Below are 24,421 nucleotides of genomic sequence, written 5' to 3' on the forward strand. Positions count from 1 at the left end.
AGTCAGACATTCAAGGAAGTAACTCATCAGATAATTATAATCTAATCCAAATGGAAGAGATAACCCAGAAATGTAAATCCTTTATGAGATGTACTTGGAGCTCCATAGAATATTAAGACCAAGTAATCTCTCTAATCTCCTCAAATAAGAAGGGTTTCTTCGCAAATAATTGTAGCCAAAGACAAAAGCATATTACCCCCTCCCCCAAGAAATGTCCAGACAAATGCTGTCTCAGATTGACCAATAATAACAAAATATATGTTTTCATTCTGATTACCTGGTACTCTGTCTCTTGAGAAATGGAAGATAAAAAGTAAACTAAGAATGCTGTTTTCTTTTATTTTCCACATGTAAAATTTTAAAACGTTTTATATTGTTTATGATTTAAACATCAGTTTCACAGGTAAGATGCAAATTGGGAGAATACGTAAAAGTTGTTTTAAAACAAGCAGTAGTGGCTATAACAGTCTAAATCCTGAAGGGAGTCAAAGCTCCTTGCCCTTTTCTGAGCTCCTTGTGCCCTTTCTTCTCCCCACATAGCATTACAGTTGGTGTATCCCAAGTTAGGAACCTCAGCTGCCCTTCCCCAGTGAAATGTCAAGAACTTTAAAGCTTGGTTGATACCCCTGACCAATGGAAGTACTATATAGGTGTTCAGGAGCAGGCAGGTGGCAATTCTCAGGATAGGGAACACCCTTACCTGAGAGAAGCTTGCCTGCCAAAAGAGACAGGATATTTTTCCATTTTAATTTCTTTTAATTTAATTTAACTTACTTTCAAAATGCAATTCATTAATTTCTCTTAATTTAATTTGTAATTTAAATCTTTACAGTACAGTGGTACCTCAGGTTAAGTACTTAATTCGTTCCAGAGGTCCGTACTTAACCTGAAACTGTTCTTAACCTGAAGCACCACTTTAGCTAATGGGGCCTCCCGCTGCCGCCGCGCCCAAGGAGCCCGATTTCTGTTCTCATCCTGAAGCAAAGTTCTTAACCTGAAGTACTATTTCTGGGTTAGCGGAGTCTGTGACCTGAAGCGTATGTAACCCGAGGAACCACTGTACTTCTTTTCATTATCTGTATTCTGCCATTAAAGATTCTTACAAGACACCTCACAAAAAGAATAACAAACAATAAAGATAGAAAATTAAAAGACAGTAACATTGTGCTTATCTTATGCTGGATTTTAGCTGCAGGCTGCAACATTCTAAACTCCCCCCCCCCATGTTTTATTTGTAAGCCACCCTTATAGCCGTGACTAAATGTTTTAAATAAAACAAATAGTGTTATCATGTGGGACTGACTTCCTGGATGGTGGACTCATCCTTGACAACAGTGGCTTGCAGTGCAAGTGTATTCCCCCCAGCCACTTTCCCGAAAAAAACAGATCTTACCTGTGGCACTCAAGTTCGGGCATGATCATTGTGATCAGAAAAAAAGACATCAGAAAAAATGTTAATTTGATCAGTATTTTCTTTCAGCAGTGAGCTTCTAGTGTTGAGTCTTCCAAAGACAAGATCGGACGTCTACCCTGTCATAACAAAATTTAAACACTAGAATTTGCAATAATAATAGAACAGCTTTTCTCACCTTTTCTCTAAACTAAAAAGCCCAGTTCTGGCCCCTTAATCATATATGTGAAATCATGATAGTTTGCCCACACTGAATTGTTCTTGCCATTTGCTGCCCATTCTCTCAGTTTGGAGAGGTTCTTTTGGAGCCCTTTGCCTTGAAGGTGAGCATACAGTCACCCTTGAAAGTGGTCGAGTGCAGCCCACATGTTGGGGGATCAGTGGTTATTTGCAAGCAGCAATCTTCAGTCCAGTGGGGAATAGTAATACTGATTTAAGTGTAACCAGTCAGTGAAAGAAAGGTATATGGGCAAAACACAGGCAACATTAAAAGAGGTTGTGCAGGGAGGGTGGGTGGATGATAATGAACTACTGAGCCCCATCAGTGGAGGCTCTGTAAAAGTGCTTCCATTTAAACAACAGGGCATGCTCTATCCCACAAAATGCTTTCATGGGCGGAACAAATCCCCTAATGTGATGTTGAAATCCTCCCTAAATATTTATCTCCCCATACTGGATAGATTCCTATCCAATCAGAGAACAAAACCTTATGACAAAAGAAGTGAAACCTATTAATGTATAGCATTCAGTAAACCATATTCCTATGAAGTTAGCTTGGAATCAGAGAGTGAAATACCTAACTTTATGCAATTAGTGTGATATGTAGCCTTTCTTGCAAGAATGCAAGTTACCTTTAATGTGTTGACATTAGTTATCTAAAGGAGAATTTTATGCCACGGTAAGCATCCCTTTAGGTATACAATTACAATAGGGTTTGTATGTAATCACATTTGAAATCTGTCCCTGTCTAACATTCCAGAAGGTGCTCCCTAGACACTGTTTAAGAGCACATTACAAAAGCACTTTAAAAACTTTCCCACAGTATCAACCTAACTAATAACAGCATTTTTATCTTTGTACATGGTTCCCACCCCCCTATTTCCAGAGTGGTAAGCTTGTTGATCTGTTGCACCAATACCAACAAAGAGTCTAGTGCTCAAAATACTTTGCACATTATTGCTTTTCCATATTGTCATAAAAATAAGAGATTACAAAGCCACAATTATAAAATGCATCATATTGCTCTTACTTTTATTCATATTAAATGGTGGATTCAAAATAGAGTTTTTCTCTCTTTTGTTGCTTTGAAATGCTAGCATGTATAGTTTCTTTTTTATTGCTGAAGCTTTACATGATTTACAAAGGAGAAAATAGGTTTATTTATACAAGTTTCACACGTGAAAACCTTTTCTTTTAAACAATGTTTGGCATTCCTGGTATAGCCAACTACCATTATCATACTCAAGCATATGAACTCTATGTGCCATATATGTAACCATATGATTAAATGCTTGCAATAATAAGCACACGGATGAAGAGCTTAAAGAAGAAAAATACTGCTCTTCCTAGCTTAAAAGAGATTTCTTAGATGCGATGTAAGCTGCATACCTGATCAAGAAATGGTCTGTTTGTTTCTTGCAGATTTACCACTGGATTATAGATTCACCAGATTTTCTTCAAATACCTCAATAACTGCTGGTTACTATCCTAAACCTCCAAGATCATTATTATCAAGTGGTGAGCTAATGGCAACCAAATAAATAATATGTAAGGAAAAGAAAATCCAGATGCCTTTATATAGTGTTAATGAATATGTCAGATGCTAATTGAGAAGCTTACCAATGAAATCTGAACAATACATTTTAAAAAACCCCAAACAGATCCAAAAAGAAATTAACTGTTTTCTGTTTGCCATAATAGATGAGTAATGAGTGTGGGTCTATAATGTTTTCTAATTTTTCCTGTTCAGAATTTGCTGCCGTCTTTTCAGTTCATGATGCGATAATAAACACTTTGACACTTCCATCCATCACAGTTCTTTTCATACATACAGATCATATATGTCCTTTCCCATGGTACAGGAGCATGCACTCGCCCTCAGCCATGCACACACCTTCTGGGGCAATATGAGACACAAGAAAGCTCTGTGCATATACAGACCTTGAATGAAGGTTCAACTAGCAGGATAACTACTCAAAAAAGGAAGGAATGTGTGTGAATAAGGCTGTTATACGTAGGATTCAAGGATCATGGTATGGAGGGTACACAGCCGCTCCTCCACAGTGGGGAAGGACTCTGATTCCTGGTAATAACTGCCCATAATTTCACAATCTAAATAAGCTTCAGTGCTTTAATGTTTGGTCCCATTAATTTAAATCAGAGTTACTTTCTACTTCCACATTTTTGTAAGCCACAAGGACTGGTGTACATCACCTCTTTGTGCGCTTTCCCCCTAGTATGACCACTCGGTCCTTGTCATAGAAAGGAACGAGTATTATTCTTTAGAAGATCTGGTGGTGAATAACAATTCATAACAAAGGGTAGTAGACTGAACGGGGTCCTGAGTTTGTCAAACTGGGCCAGTTTCTAATATTGCAAGCAGACAAAATTCCTAACAGAACTATCCTGTGCCTCATCTATGAAGAAGTCAACCTCGCATAAGGTCAGTTGGGCTTACTCCCAGGTCAGTGGGTACAGAATTGACTTATTTGGTAGTAAGCTCATGAGCTCAATACAGCTGTTATGAGCAAGAATGCATAGGACTGGACTGTTAGGAATTTTCTTAGAAAATCTGATACTGTGCAAGCAATTGTTTGTCTGTGGGGGTGCCCTTAAATGCCAGGACCTCTTCACTTTTGATCACCTGTTGTTTTCCCCAGCCCAAGGACTGGAAGTAGTTCCATATTGACTCAAAGGACATAGACTCAGATTGCAAGTTTGTCAGTACACCATTTTGTCAGCCAAAGAAACCATGATATGCCAGATTGCAAGCAGCCTGTTGTGGACTAGTTCACCTTTGGAAAGGATGATCTGCTGTAATAACCATCACAAGTCCAAGGATCTGGTTGTATAAACTTGAAATAATAACTTCTAAAATCTTCCCATGTGCTTTGGCAATGCTCATCTGTATGAAGTTCAGAATAAAGTTTATTTATTCCCGAGAAGCTCTGGATTCTATTACAAAAACTCTGTAGGAAAAAAGGAAGGTGAAACACATATTCCTGAAAGCACAATAAAAAAATATTCAGTGATCATTAATCTTGCTGATTCATTACTGATGATTGTCCATTATTCAAAGGATACAAAATAAAGACTAAGATTCATAGCAACGGCTTGATTTCCTCCACTTTGAGATCCTGTTATGCTCAGACAGAAGTGGGTTGAGCCTTGGTGTGTGCTGAAGTCATTGACTTGAAATTGCTTCACTGTGTCCAAGCCCACACTGTTTCTTGCATGCAAGCATTTTATCAGATGTGCTGCCAGAAAGCCTTGCAAGGACAACAGCGATCTAGTTAAATGCCTGGTCTTCTGAACTAGGGTTGCTATGTCACAACCTGAAGAATGTGGGTGTAGCTTTAAATTCCCCCAGCATAGCAGGAGAAGAGGGAGCCACATCATCTGCTGGCCTGGCTCTTGTTCACCTACTCACTCACCTGCCATGTGACAGGGCCAGATGTTACACCTGCTGCCTCAGCTCCCTGTTACACAGCAGTTTAAAAGGTCAAGGGAGAAATCTCTGGATGGCAGTCTACCAAACCTAATCTGAACATCCATCAGTAGATGTATGGGAAATGCACCCAGAAGACAAAATGTATCGAGCAGTTAATGATCAGACACGGAGCCCATCCTGCCTCTGTTCCTTCCCTCTCCCTCGCTCTTGTTAAGTTTTTTGATGTCGTGAGAACAGTCTTAGATGTTGTGAGAACGTTGGGAAGAGGGGAAGCCCCCCCTCCCCTGCTGCCTCATCAGTAGAGGATAATGTTGGGTACCTTCTTTGATGTTGGACATTGTTTTAAGAAAGTGAGGCATTGGGAGGGGGTAGCTAATGGATGATCTGCACATAAGCAGTCTTGAAGGCCCAACAGGCTATCTATAAAATTGGACGGTTTGGGCAGAGTTTCTTTGACGCTTGTGCACGGACTGATCGGCCCCAGGGCCGTGCAAACTGAGGCTACCTGGGGAAGTCGCTTCACCGCTTCTTGAGAGCTTCCAAGTGGCAGATTGAAGTGCTTGCTTGGGATGTATACATTGCTTGCTGTTTTAGAATAAAATCTTTACTCTTCTCACTTACTTGTGTATTTTGTATCGCTTCTGAATCTCATTTTAAAAGAACCACCTTGCCTTTGGCAAGACAGCAGGTTGCACAACAAATGAAACAACATTTTTCTTGTTTGCTCCATACATGGAAAAATAACACATGCATCTCATTGCCAATGTGGAAATGATATGATAGGGAGGTCTGCACATGTTCTGCTTGTAGCATCCCTGTTAAAGGTGTAGCACCACTGCCGGGAGAAAATGCAGCAGCTTCCAAAGGTAAGGCATGACATGGGAGATCAGTAACCAGATATCCTGATGTCTTTCTCCTAAAAAAAAAAAAGCCTCAGGTGTTCCAGTTTAGATGGGTGCTGTGGTATGGGGACATACATTTCTTATGAGAACCTCCTGCTTCAGAGGCTGCTTGTGTGTTTCCCATCCATAACTGATAGCTCTGGGGAGGAGGGGTTTGCATTAGGAAGCTAGCATAGTATGAAACTCTTCTCTCTCCACATTGCAGGCCTGATCCCTGTGTGCGTGTGCATACCCACACCAACCCACCCACAACTTATTTTAGGAAAGGGCCCAAAATATGGAGAGATCCAGACAGGGGTCTGCTGCATCATGTGTAGTTTGTCCTTCAGCCCACATCTCAACTCACCCTTCAGCATACTTTCAAGTCATGAAAATTACTCTAAAGCTGGCACATCAACCTACTGCTTATCACAAAAGGGCTTACTCCTGAATAGATTTGGTGTAAAGAAATATAAATGAAGCCTCTCCTGAGTCAGTAGAATATAAGTAAATTTATAGCCTACTATCTTCCCTGGGTACAGAACCAGAAAGAATTTGCACATCATCATTCTGCTGTCTCTTAGCTCTTAGGTAGCCTTCTAATTACATCAAAGTGTTGTGGGGACACCTGTTTGTATAATTGAAATAAGACCTGAACTACCATCACATGACCAAGGAATTCAGAAGTGAAGTCTTCCATTATAAATTACTCAACCCTTGAGCCATTTACCTGCTGGTAATAAATTGCTCTTGTGAGTCAATGAAACATCAGAATGCAGATGTCAGGTCTTAAGGGGCCAAAGAGGTAAGACAGAAAAATCCATTTCAATGTGGGATTCTGTTTTATGTACTACTTATGGAGAAAAGAGTATACAATAACAAAACAAAATTATTAAAAACGGAATAGGAAAACAAAAATTAACTCCCATAAGTCCAATAGCCGCTGGTTTTCTCCTGGTGATTCAAAACTTTGCTGTTATACAGTGGTTAAAATATACCAGTTCCTAAGCAAGCTGTCCTAAAGTACTAAAAAAAGTCTGCTTATAATATGCCTATAAAGTGGTACAAGTTACATGGAAATCTGGTCAGGATATTATAGGTGCCTCATAGCATTTCTTTAACAAATGCCCCAGTGTAAGACTACCAGGGTGGTTGTGAGACTTTCAAAAACCTGAACAGATGTTATTATGCACAGAGACAATCATCTGAAGCTCTGTCAGTGCTAGAACAAAAGCATTTTCAACAGAATCATGCTGAAGGTCTTCCTGCTGTTTCTAGTTGAAGTTCAAACCTAGGTCTCCCGACAAGTGAATTCCACATATTATATGTTGCTGGAGAGATGAAAACCAGGCTAACCACTTCTAAACATTTTCATGGTTTAGGTTGCCTGGTCAAATGAAAGGGTAGAACACCCAAAATGACCACGGCACAAATGGGATATAAAAGCCCACAATGGTGCTATAATAGATCATCTCATGCTTTTAAGCTGTATTAAGCTAGTCAGCCTTGCACACTTCCGAATTATGGTTTGGGAAAATAAGAAAATAAGACTCCTTGGTCTGTTAGGGGAAAAGAAAAAGGGTTGTCTTCACAGAGATATTTAGATGTCTTGAATCTATATCTGAATCTGTTTATCTGTGTATGTGTATATTAAATATTCAGGCTGTGCAATTATCAAGGCAAAAGTTTTGTCTACAAAAAAATATGTCAAGGCCAGACTTGAACAGCTCAAAACATACTCTGCCAATTTTGTCTGCTGGTTAAAGAACAACTTCCATTATTAAAACTTCAATCCTGCACCCACCTCCCTCGGAGTAAGTCCTATTGAACTAGGTGGAATTTACTTCTGAGCAGGGAGAGGGGATAAATTCAAGTCAGTTCTCATTTAAACTCATTATATTAGTAAAGATTGCTTGGGGCGGAATGTGTGTATTGGGGAAAGTTGCATACAAAATTGTGTATACTAGGAGAAATTCACACTAAAATTCTAAGGAACATTTGTGAGGGCTTTTTAAAAACTGCAAACTGATGTGGAAATGTGCAGATCAGAACTTAAGACTGGAAATATGAGAAATATAGAAAACCGAAATTGACATTCACTTTTGAGTATTCTGTTAATTTAAATATATATATATCCGAGACAATTAATTTATTCTTCTCTCTGAGGTTGTTCAGTATATGTTGAATTCAAAGAAGAAGCAAGCAACTCTGCAGACCCCAGACAAAAGGAGATCTTACAGTGATATATCTGAAGTTAAATAAGAGCCCCTAATTATACTGAGTCTCTTCTCTTTCAAGACACTTCAGCCTTTTGACTGCTAAACAGATCAGGGGCCAAAGTGAGTTATGTTATTTCAGAAGATGTGTATATAAACAAAGCTCTGTGAGGAGCCACACCGTGTGTATATCTGTGTTCTAACAGAAGTTGCTGGCATGCTGTTTTGCTGGGGAGCTCTTACAAACCAGTGAGCAGCTGCCACAGGAAACGTAATCTCATTGCGTCAAGTGAAGTGCTGATAGATACTGTACTACTTTTTAAAGCTTTCCTGCCCCTCTGGACCATCAACAGATTTCAGAACATTGTGGCCGAGAGTTCTATGTCACACCCCAGAGTTGTCTTTCTGAAATCTTAGAAAAACCCTTAGGGGCCCCTCCAGACATCCTGTTTATTGTGCTTTCATGGTTATTTGTGCTCATGATGCTATCTATTGGGGCAGTCACATGTGATCTCACTTTCTATACTGTTTGTGCCTGCAAAGGTTTGGGGGCACATCTCCCATGCAAACCTTCCTGGCTTCCAGGGGCGCCAACTTGAATAAAATAATGGGGGGGCAGGTAAGTCCCTCCCTGCATAATCAATCACATGAGGTAGCGCTCACACACCATTTTAATGGCAATGCCCTTGGTGACAGACAGAAGAGCCAAACCAGAGTCTAGTAATGGAGTCCCTCTGAAATTCCACCAGAGTGCTGGAGCCTCTCTCTGGTCATCTACAATCAGCTAGCCACAGAGTGGGGAGGAACATCACTTTGGGGGGAAGAATAAAAGGAGCAGTTTCTGAACGCGAGAGTTAGATAGGAGTTTGATTTGAGATGATAGGGCTGAGGTTCAGGTTATGAGATAGGGCTTGATTTAAGATGAGTGATAGGGTGTGCTTCAAATAGGTAAATGGTGCTTCTCCTGCAGTTTGCTTCCCCTCTTGTGATGCCAGTTCCAAGCTGGAAAGAGGTTTAAACTGATATTCCTTACCTCTTTCTCAGGATCTGTAGGACACAGTTGCTTTGGGATGATAGGATAGAAAGGTTAAGCGGGAGAACCAGCTTTAGGAATTGTCAGCTCTGTCCTGTCAGCATCTCTCAGCTTTCCAATAGCTAGCAGCCAAAACGAAAGGAGTATAAAAACACTGAATGTGGGATAGCAGGAAGTTGCCTTAGAACATTTTTCCTATTTAGTACCATAGAATGAGAATCTCAGAGGAAACAATGCTTAAGTACACACTTTTATCCAGACTATCACAGGCCAGCTGTTGAAACGTTATTCTTTCAGAATGGAGTTGGATCTTTTGCCAGAACTCCTTAACTGTTTTCACCTTCCTCCATTACTGAGCCTGCTGATGTGGCAGTTTACTCCTGCCTGTAAAATGTGCTGTGATATTTCGCTCCAACTGACTGACTGTTGGCCTCGGGCTTCGTTAGACTTTGTCGAGACAGAGCGGGAAAGGGGGTGGGAGAGAGAGAGAGCCAAAAAAAGAAAAAGAACCCAGAGGGAAATGTAAAACAGTGGGTTAAATTTCACAAGAAGAGGCCTCAAGGAAAACTTGCTACGGGCTTTCCTTGCACTTAACACTATTTTGGATCTACAGCAAGGCAGAATAAACTAAGCTGCAGGGAATAATGAAAGTATGAGGGGTATGCACGTCGGTGAAAAAGTAGGCAGGACTTGAGGGTTTTAGGTCACAATGCAGCTATGAGCTTGAATCACACAGAGAGAGAGAGAGAAGACTGAAAAGTATAAGGCAATTTACTTGCATTTACAGCTCTATAAATTGAGGTGATGATTTTATAGGCAACAAATCAAAGGAAAATATTTAGATATGTTCTAGTGACATCCAGGCTGGATTACTGAAACATGTTGTATTTGGGGGCAGCCGCTGGTAATTATCTGGAAGCTTCAGCTGGTTCAGAAACAGCAACAGGACTAGGTCACCTCATACGAGTCTCGAAAGAGCTCTGCTGGACATCATCTTGTTCCAGGCTCAATTCAAGGTGCTAGGTCCTAGCCTTTAAATACTTGCATTTGTGCATGAAAAGCAGACAGTAGTGTTTCAACAAAGCACAAGGAAATAACTACAGGACAAATACTGTGGAGAAATAAGTGTGCATTTAGAATAGGAGATAGGAAGTAGGGGAAATAGATTTCTCAGAAGAATTTTTTTTCTATTTTCTTCTCATGCAAATTTATAGTTAGAAAAGGGGAAGCAAACTTCTAAACCACTAAATATAAACGCAATTTATTTTACACTGGTATTTGGGGTGTTTTTTTTCCAAGAAAAAGAATAGGTTAGTCATATCTTTCATATGCTTCTGTGTTGTGCATGTAAATGAGAGCCTGAACAGAGAACCAAAGTAGCCTGATTCAGTCAGGGTTCAGATAGTAGATTTTGGAAACTCAAATGGATACGTGTTTTCATCTTGCACAAGTTTTAAAAGAAAAATGCCAGGCAGCAAAAACAGAGGGAGAAGGCTAACTGAAAACTGATAACTCTAGTTTCTAATAAAAGAAAGACTTTAAAACCACGGTGCTTTTGGGGAGGGATATTACAACAAGATATCAGAAGCTGTTCAGCATTTATCTATTTTTTGCTGATCTTTGCAAGCTTATTATCTAAGTAGCAGCAATGCTTAAAAGAGTTTGTGCAGCTGGTGGTTTGGTTTTGCTTGTGTGACCTAAACCTTTTCTTATCCCATTCTAAACCAATCCTTTCCTAAAATGCCATGCCATGCCTTCCATTTTATTATTTTGATTTACTTTTCCTGTTGTTTTGTCCCTGTCTGTCTTAAGTATAAAATATTACTAGGTCTGACAACATATAGGCTGCACCATGATAGAGAAGGGAGGCAAACAAACCAGCCAAACCAACTCCTGCTCCTTAATTTCACAGCTACCACTGTGTGGGTATCTTTATTTTTCTCTGGCTGGCTCTGCTAAGCATCCCTTTAACCTTGTGGACTAAGCAGCCCATCCTACATTCCGTACTGTATAAAGTGGTTTAGCACCTAGGCCTGAGGTGAAGAACAAGACCTCAGACCATTTCCCATCCCCACCCCTAAAAAACAAACAATGCTTTTACTTAAGGGTTTAGTAATAAAACGTTTGAGAAAATAGGGTAGAGAAAAGTTAATTTTACAGTTAGTTACGCATAAGTGCAAAAAATAAACAACTAGCTATACCTATTCTAGGCTGTTTCCCTCTCCAAGTCACTTTGTATTCCTCAGTTCAGCTTTGTAGTCTTTTCCAGGTGTCTTCTGCCTTAGTAGCTAACTCTCTTCTAAAACACTTAGCAGTTTTCTTTTTATACTGATAATAATAATCACATTTCTTCTGATTGTGGGTGATGCCCCCCAAATAATAATTATGGACTCTGTCATCCCACATTGCAGTGGCTTTACTGAACAGTGCACGAGGTTAGACCAGATGACTTCCAAGACTGTCCAGAAACTTCACTTAAGTCAAAACAAAACAGGCTGCTTAGCTGTCTAAATGAGTTGATAAGACTGCAGTTCAAACAGCTACACTGGCTTCCAGTTTGTTTTCCTATCCGAACTTGTTTTAACACTTAAAGCCAGAAATAGGCTAGAATAAGAAACTGCAAAGATACTACTACTGAGTAGTAGAAACTGTTTTTGTTTTGTTTTGTTTTTGCGTCTTTAATGACACATTATTTATCTTTTTTTAAATTTATACCCAACTTTCTATATTGAAATATGGTCGTGGCAGAGGAGGCGAAGAGGGAAGAGGAAAACAAAGCCCAAATTAATTTTATTATTTCCCCACCCTGTCCATCTTTGCATCAGGACCTGTTGGAGGTCAATATCCTTTCTCCTGTTATTTGTGCCCAGCATCTGGTACTGGGGTACTACCTCTGGACTTAGTGTCTTTGACATGTTTTTGTTTTGTTTTAGCTATGCCTATATATTTTAAAAGCCTTTAAAACTAGGTTTGTATGGGACCTGGAGCAAGCAACCCACAGCGGGTCCTCCCTGGTCTATGCAAAGTACCTTCTTTCCACACAGCTAATCTATGCTGCTAAAATGCTTCCACTTTGAAAACTGAGCATGAAACCTAGATCTCACAGCGCCAGTCACCTACTGGTGTCGATGAGCATGAAACAAATTAACTGAAGTTAGCGGGACTTGCTTCTGCATAAACATCCATAGGATCAGCTTGTCAGCATTCTTTGTTGCAGAGCTGCTTGTGTGGCTTGGAGGTGGGGAGCACCCATGGTATATATATACCTTACGAGGACATGTCAGCAACAGGAAGGCTACGGGCCAAACGGTGGCTATGGAAATGGATGCTTCCCACCCACCGACCCCCTTCCCATTTACCACATTTGGGTGTGGAGGAAGTGACACGTGGGGAAAAGACTTCCCAGCCGACTAGCTTAGCCATAGGGGTGAATCATTGTCTCTGCTACTGGGCAGATGGATGTCAGTTGTGGCAAGGTGTTGGGAGTGTGGAACTGTGTGCGCAGCCAGATAGCCTTCCCTAAGGTAGACTTCTCCCCTCAAGTAGCAGAGGACAGCATTTGCCAGCATTGAAGTAAGAGTCAGCTGTCAGTTTGACCTGCTTCTGTGTAGAAAACAGGGAGGGAGATACCATCTTGCCCTTTGAAGTCTGAATGCTCCATCTCCCCCCCCCCCTGGTTCCACCTGAATTACAGCCCCCCTGAGGAAGACGGCAATCCTATTTACAGTACTATCAGGGGAAGGTTGTTTGTTGTTGACTTCTGAGGGGCGCTTTTCTCCACAGAGGGCGAGTAAAGAAATGGGGGAAGGGAGGTCCTCGAAACATTCAGAAAAGCCTGTGCTTGTGCAGGAAAGTCAGTCCAGAGGAGTTGGGGGACTTTTGCGCCAACTGAGCTCTTGTATTGAGCGCGCGCTTTAAAAAAGTTGTCTTATAGGCCTGTGGAAGTGTTAACATCCCCAGCTACCAAAGGGAGGGGAGGAGGTGCTTGTTGGGAGGAAGCTTTTTTCCTCTCTGCAAGGCAGCGCGGGGTGAGGAGGGGGACAAATCCAGCCGTCCCCTCAGGGGCTGACTAAATGAGGCGCTGCACGGCCTCAGTCACCCAGAGAAGCCTGCCCGGCGCTTGCTCTTTTGGAGGGAAAACAACTTCAAAGGAGTTCGAAGCGCGCGGGCGACGCCTCAACTGCAAAAGAAGAGCAACAACTGCAGCAGCAGCAGCAGAGAAAGGGATCCGGGCGGGAGGTGGGACTAAGGGGCTCCTCGCCCCTTTCCCCCTTCTCCGGTGACGTTGCGGTCTCCTCCCTCTGGCGGAGCTGAGGCGCCTGCAAAAGCCCTTTTGCCGCTCCGCGCGGCCCCGTGGTCTTCCGTCCGTCCCGCCACCCGCCCGAGCGAGCATCCACCGCGCGCGCGGAGGGGCCACGACTTCGCTTCTTCGCCCGCCCGGAATGAGCGCTTGACTCCGGGAGGCAGCGCTAGGAGGCGCGGAGGCGGCCGGGTCCAGAGCGCGGGGGTCGACCTCCTGCCGCCGCCATGGAGTGAGAGGGTCTGCGCCACGGGCAGCTGGGGGAGAGGTAAGCGCTGGAGAAACCCCCACCCCCACCCCCGACGGCAGAAATGGCCGGCCGGGCATCCTCGTAGCTGGAGAACTTTCCTCGGCCCTGCTCGGGGTTTGGGGGCGCTGCTGGGTTTGGAGGGCAGTGAAATGCGCGGAGGGCAAGGCCAGCGCGCTCTGCAGATGCCCAGAGGCAATTTATCTTGACAGCTGAGGCCGAGCCAGTGGTTCGTTGAGCGGGGGGCGGGGGGGTGGAAATGGGTGGGTGGCGCCCTTGGGTTCAACCTTCCCTCCTGAACTTAGGCGCAGACAATGAAGCCCCGGGATAGGAAAGCGCCAGAACTTCAGGAACATCCTGGCTTGGGGAGATAAGTTGAAAGGAAGCTCCACGAAAGTCACTGGGAGTAAGCATGTCTAAAATTAGGCTGGGGGTGGACTTCGATGAGAGGAAGATCCGCTCTACTTGGAGGCTTCTCCCCTCTCACTGAAAATCGAAGGGACCAAATTGCTCATCCATTTAAGCTTAAAAGACTGGGGCCGGGTCTGGGTGGGTGAGTTCGTGCGTATTGCGGCTGAGGCTCAGAGATGTGTGTTTTGCTGTGCCTCTCCATCAGTATGTAAGCTGAACTCATCTCCCTCTGATCTCCACCAAAGCAAGCCCTCTGCTTCACCCTCAAATGTGAAATGCCAGCGGTCTGAGCAGGATTTACAGAGCAGTCGTATAGGCACTTGGGAGTTTTTCCGTTGCCAGTTCACCTTTTTATTCTTCGCTCTCGCCAAGTGTCATGCCAAGAGCAACAGACTCCCAAGAACAAAAAACAAGAGCAAGGGCTAGCAGCTTCTTGTGAAGTTGAAGAAGTTCTGAGAAGGCCTTCGCCTTGCTCTTGTTTTTGTTCTTGGGAGTCTGTTTGGCAGGCATGACTTTTGAGTGAAGAATCAAAGGGATAACTCCTGCCTGCCCAGCAGTGAAACAGCCACTAAAGGCAGGATTGCTCTGTAATGTTACAGCCAGCCATAGACTTATACAGAACAATCTTGTGCTCAGGAGTAAATCTCACTGAGGTGAATGAGATTTACTCCCTGGTAAGCATGCTTCGTCTTAGACCATTTCTATCCATCAGATTGCAGCCTTAGACCATTTCCACACATTACGCTGAAATGTACCTTTGATCTTCTTGCACTTCCATGTGCAGATGTGGGGCAGAACACAGAAAATGGTTAAATGTCCAGTTTCAATCTAGTCAAGATTATGCACTTGCATTAGATTGAACACCAGTTCAGCCTAATCCTTTCCATGTTTCACTGGGAACAAGTATGTATGGAACTGCAGCATCAGTGAGCTCACTTAGAGGTCAGAATTTGCTTTATCTGACTATGGAAAGGTGTGAGCCAGTGACCTAGTGGCATAAGCCACTTTGGAGATACCCAGCAGGTCTACCCTGCTTAAAGTGCTCACCTTCTGTTATTCTCAACTACATTCTGGAATAAGTACCATTCTACTTCTATAACTGTTATAATCAAAGCCACAAATACAAAACTGACCACATTATCTTGTATGGAGATGCGTACATTGAAAAGTTAACGGGAAGAACCCATAGTCTGGCAGCTTTTAACCATGCTGACTGCATAAACAAAAGGCAGGTGAGACTCTCTGAGGGGTGAAAACTAATATTTGTTAAGTGAATTTAAGCCCACACTCTTATACTAAATAACCCTTCCATGGCTTCACACCAATCTTCTGTAGTTTCTCTTTGACCCCTTTTTGAAGGTGCCACACTTCAAAAGTTAGAAAAATGTTCCACGGTGTCTCTGACTCTTTAACAATGGATTCCATTGCAACAACTTTGGTTTCCAGAGGTACTGAGGAGGAAAAAGGGACAAGAAGGGAAAGGATGAATACATTGCAAATGGAGCAAAGAATAAAGGAGTGCTGCTGCTGTGCTTTCCTGGTAGTAGCTTTGTCTGCCAAAATACAGTAGTAACTTACATGCATTTAACTTGTTCGCATTCAGCTTTACGTGCTTGGCAACAATAATTTTTTTTAAATGGAAACTGGGTGGGTGTAAAGAGAAAAAGACTTTGGCAATCTCACCTACCATTGCACCCAATGTGTTTTCACTGTATGTGATTTTGGCTTTATGCGCTATCCCTGGAACGTAACCCCCACATACGTTTTGGGTCTGATGTATGTATTGTATGTACACACATGAAATAAAGGCAAACATGCATCTCAGTTTCTCTCACTGGACCACTTAATCATATTTTAATAACAAAGGAAACTGACAAGGCAGTATGAGAGTAATATCATCAAAAATCACTGCCTTGTATATGTGGCAATTGCTTTGCTTGCTTAGGGCAAAGATATGGAGGCAAAAAAACCTCCCAGAAATATGGGACTACTCTTTTAAATATTGTTGTCAGTAACATGACTTGCAAACTCTTGCTTCCGCTATCTTTCAAAATCAGAGTTGGTTGGTAAGCTCAAAGAATACAAGATGTGGTTAACATTACAAAGTAAAGAAGCAAAGTAGAATTGGCAAAACTAACTGCAGTAATAAGGTATCAATCAAATAAGAAATTAAGACTACAATGGAAATGGTTTGAAGATTATATGTCCAAACACTGCACAAAAAATACAGTGGTACCTCTGGTTACATACGCTTCAGGTTACATACGCTTCAGGTTACAGACTCTCCTAACCCAGAAATAGTGCTTCAGGTTAAGAACTTTGCTTCAGGATGAGAGCAGAAATTGTGCTCTGATGGCGCGGCAGCAGCAGGAGGCCCCATTAGCTAAAGTGGTTTTCAGGTTAAGAACAGTTTCAGGTTAAGTACGGACCTCCGGAACGAATTAAGTACTTAACCCGAGATACCACTGTAATGTGTTTGGATTAATGCTTGTAAAGTCGAGTAAGAATAAACGATAGTAAGTTAAGAGAATTAAGAAACAAAGATATGCAGTAAATTGCAATGTGAAATACAATAATACTACAAATGTTGGTGGAGGAAAGTCCCAAGGGTGTTTTAATGTTTGTAATTGGTGTTAGTAGCATATGTGAAATATTTGTGTTTACCTGTTTGTTTGTACGTGTGTGTGTGTGTATATATATATGTATATGTATATATAGATAGATAGATAGAAGAAGAAGCAAAGCAGAGCTAGAGTTCAATTATCAAAGAAGTTTCTAACATCATAGTGAAACATGCCATTCCTTTGACGGCAGGACTACATAATAGTAGGTGCTGGAGCATTCATATCTTACGGTGTCAGTCCTAAATACACCTACTTTGAATTAAGCCCCATTGACACAGTAGGGCATATTTCCAAGAAAACATGAATAGGATTAGTTACAGAATACAGATACAGTGTGTATCTGAAGAAGTGTGCATGCACACGAAAGCTCATACCAAGAACTAACTTAGTTGGTCTTTAAGGTGCTACTGGAAGAAAAAAATTTTTTTTGTTATGAATAGGATTGTGCAACACATAACATATCGTTCTTTGGAATGTAGGCATCATTGTGTAATGCCCAGAACTAACGCTGCACTCAAGTCAAAATATTGTCTTCACAGCTTTTCTTATCAGAGCAGTTTGAGGTCATAAGCTCAGCATTACCTTTTACTGCATTTGTCAGCAGATAAAACAAAGAACATGTCTATCAAAAATAGTTATGAAATAAGTGCAGATAAACGTTTCTCTCCCAGGCACCATTAATATTTTGAGACAGCTAGGCAGAACGAAGCAATTCAGTTCTTCAGATTCTTGCACTGTTTACCATTCTCCAAGTTGGCATGAATACTACAGGAAAGGGCTCAGAGAAGGAGGGAACCCTGGTGATAAAGGCATGCACAAACAGGGCAGCTATTCATCATCTGGGATCTGTTCCTAACAATGTCAAGGTTTGTAGTATCGCCTTTGACAGGTAGATGGAGCTTGATCTCTCCTCTGTTGTTGTTTTAAATCATTGAGTCTTAGATATCTGAACTTTTACTTTTCAGGAGTGTAGTCAACTTTCAGCATCTGTATGTGTAAGGAAATTATAAGAGTTATCAGAAACAGTAATACATAAAAGTTTGATTTTGTTTTCTATTTGCCATGGGTATAGTTAATGCGCAGGATTGCAATCCCAGGCTTGCTAACTGGAAAGAAATGACTCACTGAAGGTTGTTTTGAGTACGTTTCACAGGGCTGGACTCTTAAGTTATATTTTGGTGCACCTAAGGTTCTCTGGATAGCTCTCATTGTCCCAATACAAAGTTCCACTAGTGAACACTTTGTGAGTGTAGATAAGTCCCACCTAAAAGAGCATGAAGAGTATGCTTCATGTACGCCTAAGAGTTTTCACGTTCATAAGAAGCCATTATGTCAGCATGTGCTCACATTCACTAGAGAAACTCTTCACGCTGTAAGATGAACTGACAACACACTATATCATATCCCTCCACTGCTTTTTACTGTAAAAGCCAAACAACAGTTGGTTTCACTATGAAAGAGAACCTGATCTCAGCATCTTCTCCATTTTCCACAAATGGTTCCCCCCTGCTTTTCCTGCAGCACATGCTACAGTTCAACTTCTACCTACACAAGTTCAACATACACTTGTTGGATTCCTGCATTTGGTTCCTCATCTTCTGTGCACATTTGGAACAAACTGTCTTTATTTTTAAGCAATTCAATCTACTAACTCATCCCACAAGCAAATAAATAGATAAGAGCCCATTAATCATTCAGATTTCACACTTTAAAATTTGCAATACAGTTCTCAGCTTAAAAAAACATACCGAAATGTATACTTAGTGCATAATGAGATAAAGCATGCATTTAATTTGTGATAAAATACGTTAAAATATAATATCCCCAAGCAATACCTTGGGGTAATTCACCCCCAAGCAATACCTACCGAAGTCCTTGGAGTACCATATGCCACATTGTCTAAACCACTGAGCCTAGGACTTGCCGATTGGAAGGTCAGCAGTTCGAATCCCCGCAACGGGGTGACCTCCCATTGCTCAGTCCCAGCTCGTGCCAACCTAGCAGTTTGAAAGCACATCAAAGTGCAAGTAGATAAATAGGTACCACTCTGGCGGGAAGGTAAATGGCATTTCTGTGCACTGCTCTGGTTTCACCAGAAGTGGCTTAGTCATGCTGACCACATGACCTGGAAAAACTATATGTGGACAAACGTCGGCTCCCTCAGCCAGTAAAGCGAGATGAGCACCACAACCCCAGAGTCCTTCGTGACTGGACTTAACTGTCAGGGGTCCTTTACCTTCTTTAAAGCCTGGTAGTGATCAGGTGTGAAGTGAAGCAATTAGGCTTCTGAAGGCTTCTGCTACAAATCCTGAGCTGAAGCATCACTTAGTTTAGCCCTTTTCTCAAACTGCATCAAGAACTGAGGACCACAACTCCTTGACACTCTCATTGATGATAGCTCTTCTCTGCTAACAGTTTAGGAATTCAGAGCAGAGGCAAATCTTTATGTTTGAATATAGCCAGAGGAATTAAAACTTGCTAATGATTTCCAAACTAGAGAAACTATTTTGAGAAATATGTCTCCATTTAAATTCAGCCTGTGTAAATGTTCAAGTAGACAAGCCTTTTGATTGGGAATATATCTTAGAATAAGATAACTTCTCAAGCAATAAACCTCAAATTATGTAACCAAAACTTAGTCTGCTGGATATATCTTGGGTTAAGTATTGCTGTTTTAGCCATTCGTTTGTTTCTGAGCCATTGTGTAAAAAGCATCAAGTTGACAGAAGTCAAGGATGGTTGATTATTTTGTTATTTTATACCACCTCTCCTCATTGCATTCATTGATGCATTGTGGGGGGGCTTTGGGGAATCAGGGACACCCCTAGTAAATGCTGTATAACCATCCCTGTATCTTCTGTGTGGTAGAAACTCCTACCAGTTCAGAGTTCTTAGATTAGTGCACAATCTGTGGCCACAAATGCTTACATTCTCTTTCACACACCTGTGTGTGGAGGAGGATAAAGGATGTGCAAGGGTCACACTCTACAGGCAAGTTTTCGTCTTCCCTCATGAACCTCATTCCCTGCAGGAGTGTCCTGCCTTTTCCTCCTCAGCTGTAGCAGTGAAGCTGCTGTTGCTAGTTACTAGAGTGGGTAATAATAATAATAATAATATTCAGGATCCAGTGGCAGGTTACCTGTAAGACAAATGTTATTCACCAGTCCTTCATCTACTTTAATTATATTGCATGATCACAAAAGAATCCCTTTGCACAATCAACAGATTGAGGTTGAATCCTGACAAGACAGAACTATTGTTTTGGGGGGACAGGAGGCGAGCAGGTGTAGAAGACTCCCTAGTCTTGAATAGGGTAACTGTGCCCCTGAAGGACCAGGTGCACAGCCTGGGAGTCATTTTCGACTCACAGCTGTCCATGGAGGTGCAGATCAATTCTGTATCCAGGGCAGCTGTTTATCAGCTCCAACTGGTACGCAGGCTGAGACCCTACCTGCTCGCAGGCTGTCTCGCCAGAGTGGTGCATGCTCTAGTTATCTCTCGCTTGGACTGCTGGAATGCACTCTATGTGGGGCTACCTTTGAAGGTGACCCGGAAACTACAACTAATCCAGAATGTGGCAGCTAGACTGGTGACTGGGAGCGGCCGCCGAGACCACATAACACCGGTCTTGAAAGACCTACATTGGCTCCCAGTACGTTTCCAAGCACAATTCAAAGTGTTGGTGCTGACTTTTAAAGTCCTAAACGGCCTCAGCCCAATATACCTGAAGGAGTGTCTCCACCCCCATCATTCTGCCCAGACACTGAGGTCCAGTGCCAAGGGCCTTCTGGCGGTTCCCTTGCTGCGAGAAGCCAAGTTACAGGGAACCAGGCAGAGGGCCTTCTCGGTAGTGGCACCGCCCTGTGGAACGCCCTCCCAGCAGATGTCAAAGAGAAAAACAACTACAGTCATACCTCGGGTTAGATGTGCTTCAGGTTGAGCGTTTTCAAGTTACGCTCTGCAGCGACCCGGAAGTAATGGAGCGCGTTACTTCTGGGTTTCGCCACATGCCCAGACGCTCAAAATGATGTCACATGCATGCATGGAAGCGGCAAAACACGACGCGCAGACACACAGACGCGTCTTACATTTTACTCAGGATGCGAACGGGGTTCCAGAACGGATCCCGTTCGCATCCAGAGGTACCACTGTACCAGACTTTTAGAAGACATGTGAAGGCAGCCCTGTTTAGGGAAGCTTTTAATGTTTAATAGACTATTGTATTTTAATATTCTGTTGGAAGCCACCCAGAGTGGCTGGGGAAACCCAGCCAGATGGGCGGGGTATAAATAATAAATTATCATTATTATCATTATTATTATTATTTCCTTAACTTGGATGCTCCTATTTCTCTAGATTGGGATCAGACTGAGACAGTGTCACGCAGCATGTCTTGATATATAAGATCTCTGATGTTGTACCACAATCACGTGTAGAGTTATGCAGAATGATATTCTCCATTGGAATGATGATGGCAGAGAGAGATGCAAGGTGGCCATTATATGGGTGCATTTGCTTACTTCAAAGCAGCTGGAGAAAGAGCAGTGCATGGAGGGTTGTCTTTTTTCCATCCTTGAGGCCGCTTGGGAAACTCACCCAACCTACTGCACCTGGAACTATATGTGGAGAATGAAGAGTGCCGCTGCCTGCTTAATGGAGCACAGCTGTGGGCAGCTTGAGGAAGCTCCAGCCACCATAAAAAGCAAGCCTAGAGTGAGAGACTAGGGTGGTGTCAGCGGCTGTTTTTCTCTTTGTGAGACTTTTGTAGGTGGATGTTATTAATGATCCCCATGTCTTCTGAAGGTGTAGCTTTACATCTAGTTGGGACTTGAACTGACCCCTAAGTGATCATAGGATTCTAACTAAATTCCACTTCTCTCCTGCTATTTTCTCAACTCTGACCAGTTTTTCTCCTTGTCATGCTGGTGTTCTAGTAGAGTATCAATTAAGCTGGTGGTGGTCTCTTGTAGTAAGGCTGGCACAAATTCATTGCTACCCCAGCATAATGTTTCCTTTGAATCATTGTGCTTGTGCTGTGATTTAGGACCAATCCTATATGACTCAGCAGGCGTAACCCAAGGATAGAATTGTTCTTTTCCTGTTTCTTTGCTTCTCAAAATTCCATTTGGCTTAATCAATGACTTTAGAGTACTGTTCCATATTGAAATCTGCAGCTGACACTTTTCTAGAGAAAGAATAAGGAGTGACCTTCTTGAACTTGTGATCTATTGGTATGTAGAGAACTTGCAGCTGCTATTGTCATAATCGTAAACTGAAAAACTGAAAAATATATGCCTGCAAAGATCTGTTTAAACAGTTGAGGAGGGGAGGGAAACATCCAAAACCAATTTATTGAGGAAAATTTCAACATAATTTATGACCAACTACATAGCAACATAGTTTTGGGTGGTTTTTTATTTTTACATTTTTGTAAGTTGATATCAGCAATAAAAAAAAGCTTATTGTTAATGCTTTTAAAATATTGTTGGATGAACACACTGAAATATGGTGCAGTCTAACTTAATAGAACTGACTAAAAGCACTTCTGTTACAGTCTGTCACTGAATTGGTAAATCACTTTTATAATGATGGGGCATTATTTGCTTTAACCACTTATTCTGTGTTATTGTTTTCAGTAAAATGTTACTGTTTCATTTGCACTTCTTCCGTAACAAATCTGGATGCAGAATAATACAAGATATGGGGAGGGCCTAAGACAACTAAGTCATACTTGATGAGTCACGCCACTGAAAGCAATGAATATAAGTTGCTGAAGTTAATTGTTTTCTGAGCATGGCTAACATTGGATGTCAGGTATTATCAATGAAAAAGAGTTTTCAGTGTTTAAAATACTATTAGAAAATTCATATTTACATTTAAAGGTCACAGGGCCTGTTGCTCTGAAATTAGGGATTGGTCACAATACTTGAAGCAGATGGCATCACTCCACGTAATCAAAGGAATGTCTTTAACAATTAAAGTAATAAAGCAATCTTAAGTGATTTTCTGTAGACAGTCTTGGGTGTAATTTCATAGCGGGGAGGGGGTGGCTCAGGGAATGTGGGAAACCCCTTGACACAGACTTGCTGAGAAGTGCTTATGAGTACATTTTGTAAAGGAGAAAGAAACATAATGCACCAGATTCCACTAAGAGATCCTGCTAGCAGAAGCCTGAACAAGGACTTACGCTGGTGTAATGGGGCTTCCCCTCCCCACACACCACATTGAGTTGGTTGCTAGTTGCCAGGTTGAGGCTTCACACTGCCTGTGTATTTTACAGCACAATCCTGTATATGGCTACTCAGAAGTCCTACTGAGTATAGCAGCCTTAATTACATATATAGAGCATTAACAATGAACAATACTGTTTGGTCACATTGGCTCTGCAGTTCACCATTCTACACTTTCCTGTTGTTGAAACAGACAGTTACTTTTTATTACAAAATAAGAAAGAAAGAAATATAGACAATGTTTCTATAACTGGAGCTACACTTAAATTCAAGTTGATGCTGGAGGATGGAAATCAGCTTTTAGTTTTTGAAAGTTATATTTGGATCTTGCTGCTTTGTTGATTGACAAAAAAATCTTTTCAATGTATTATTATAAAGAAAATATTTCTGCCTGGTTCTAAAAGCATATGTTTGTGTTCTTATCAAGTATGCTAAAGTAGTGCAAAAAGTAGTGTTTTTGATCATCATAAGGATATCTTGAGAAGTTCTGCATTGTGACTGAAAATCTCTGCATATGGTTTTCTTGACTATCAGCAATGAGGCTTGGTGAGAATGGCATAGCCACTGCCACCACCAGCAGCTTCAACTCACCCACTCTCTTAATAAGTACCTTGTTGCATGCTTCACCTGTGGAGCTTCCCCATCAATGGCAGAGCTCTCCTCATGGCAGAAGTCAGCAGAGCTGAGCAGGGGGTACCCTGCCTTTTCCAACCCCCCTCCAGCCAGTGGCGTAGCGTGGGTTGTCAGCACCCGGGGCAAGGCAAGTAATTTGCGCCCCCTAACCCATGGATTTGCGCCCCCTAACCCGTGGATTTGCGCCCCCTAACCCATGGATTTGCCCTAACCCCAGATGTTGCGCCCGGTGCGGCCCGCCCCCCCTGCACCCCCCACGCTACGCCACTGCCTCCAGCACAGCAGTTCAGAGGTCTGGATTACTCTGCCTGGCATTACTGATTCTCAAGACAATTTTATTCATTGCAACTGGTCCATATTGTGGGGTAGGACTAAACAGTTGACAAAGCTATTTCCCCCAAATGTTTGTAAGAGAAGGGAACTTAAGCAGTCAAGTAATTCAGTGGTTTTCAACCAGTGTGCCGTGGCACCCTGGGGTGCCTTGAATGATAATCAGGAGTGCTAAGGGCAACACTGGCCTCTGTCCCTCTTTCCTTCCCTCCCTCCTTCTGATACCCTCTTGCGTCTCTGCCTCCCAAAGGCTTGCACAGCTGTTGGTTGCAGCTACCAGCTCCCCAGGCGAATAGTGCCTCTGGGGCTGGCCAGGGGCTCTTCTCAGACCCCTGTAGGGCAGTGTGAGGAGGCATCTCTTTGGAGGGCAGAGCAGGGGCCAGCTCAGAGATCAGGGGTGGCAGCTGCGGCTGCTCAGAGGACTCCCAATGAGAA

The 24,421-nt window shown here is 42.3% G+C and overlaps 1 protein-coding gene across 4 annotated transcripts in view; it reads left to right on the top strand.

Annotated features, from left to right (window-relative positions):
* The window catches only part of NT5DC1 (5'-nucleotidase domain containing 1), a 145,532-nt gene that overhangs the window by 97,441 nt on the left and 23,670 nt on the right, over window positions 1-24,421 (top strand). For 2 of the 4 annotated variants that reach the window (XM_083608515.1, XM_083608516.1), the window contains exon 1: window positions 13,230-13,779. Coding sequence is in view for 2 of the 4 variants with exons in the window: in XM_083608517.1 (XP_083464643.1) it covers window positions 3,053-3,171 (119 nt within the window). In the remaining 2 variants the exon portion in view is untranslated. Of the gene's footprint in view, window positions 1-3,052; window positions 5,698-13,229; window positions 13,780-24,421 lie in introns of those variants that run through there. The other 2 variants (XM_083608518.1, XM_083608517.1) reach the window with 2 other exon arrangements.

Source organism: Podarcis filfolensis (genome assembly GCF_964270895.1).
Source record: "Podarcis filfolensis genome assembly, chromosome: 3".
Classification (NCBI taxonomy): domain Eukaryota; kingdom Metazoa; phylum Chordata; class Lepidosauria; order Squamata; family Lacertidae; genus Podarcis; species Podarcis filfolensis.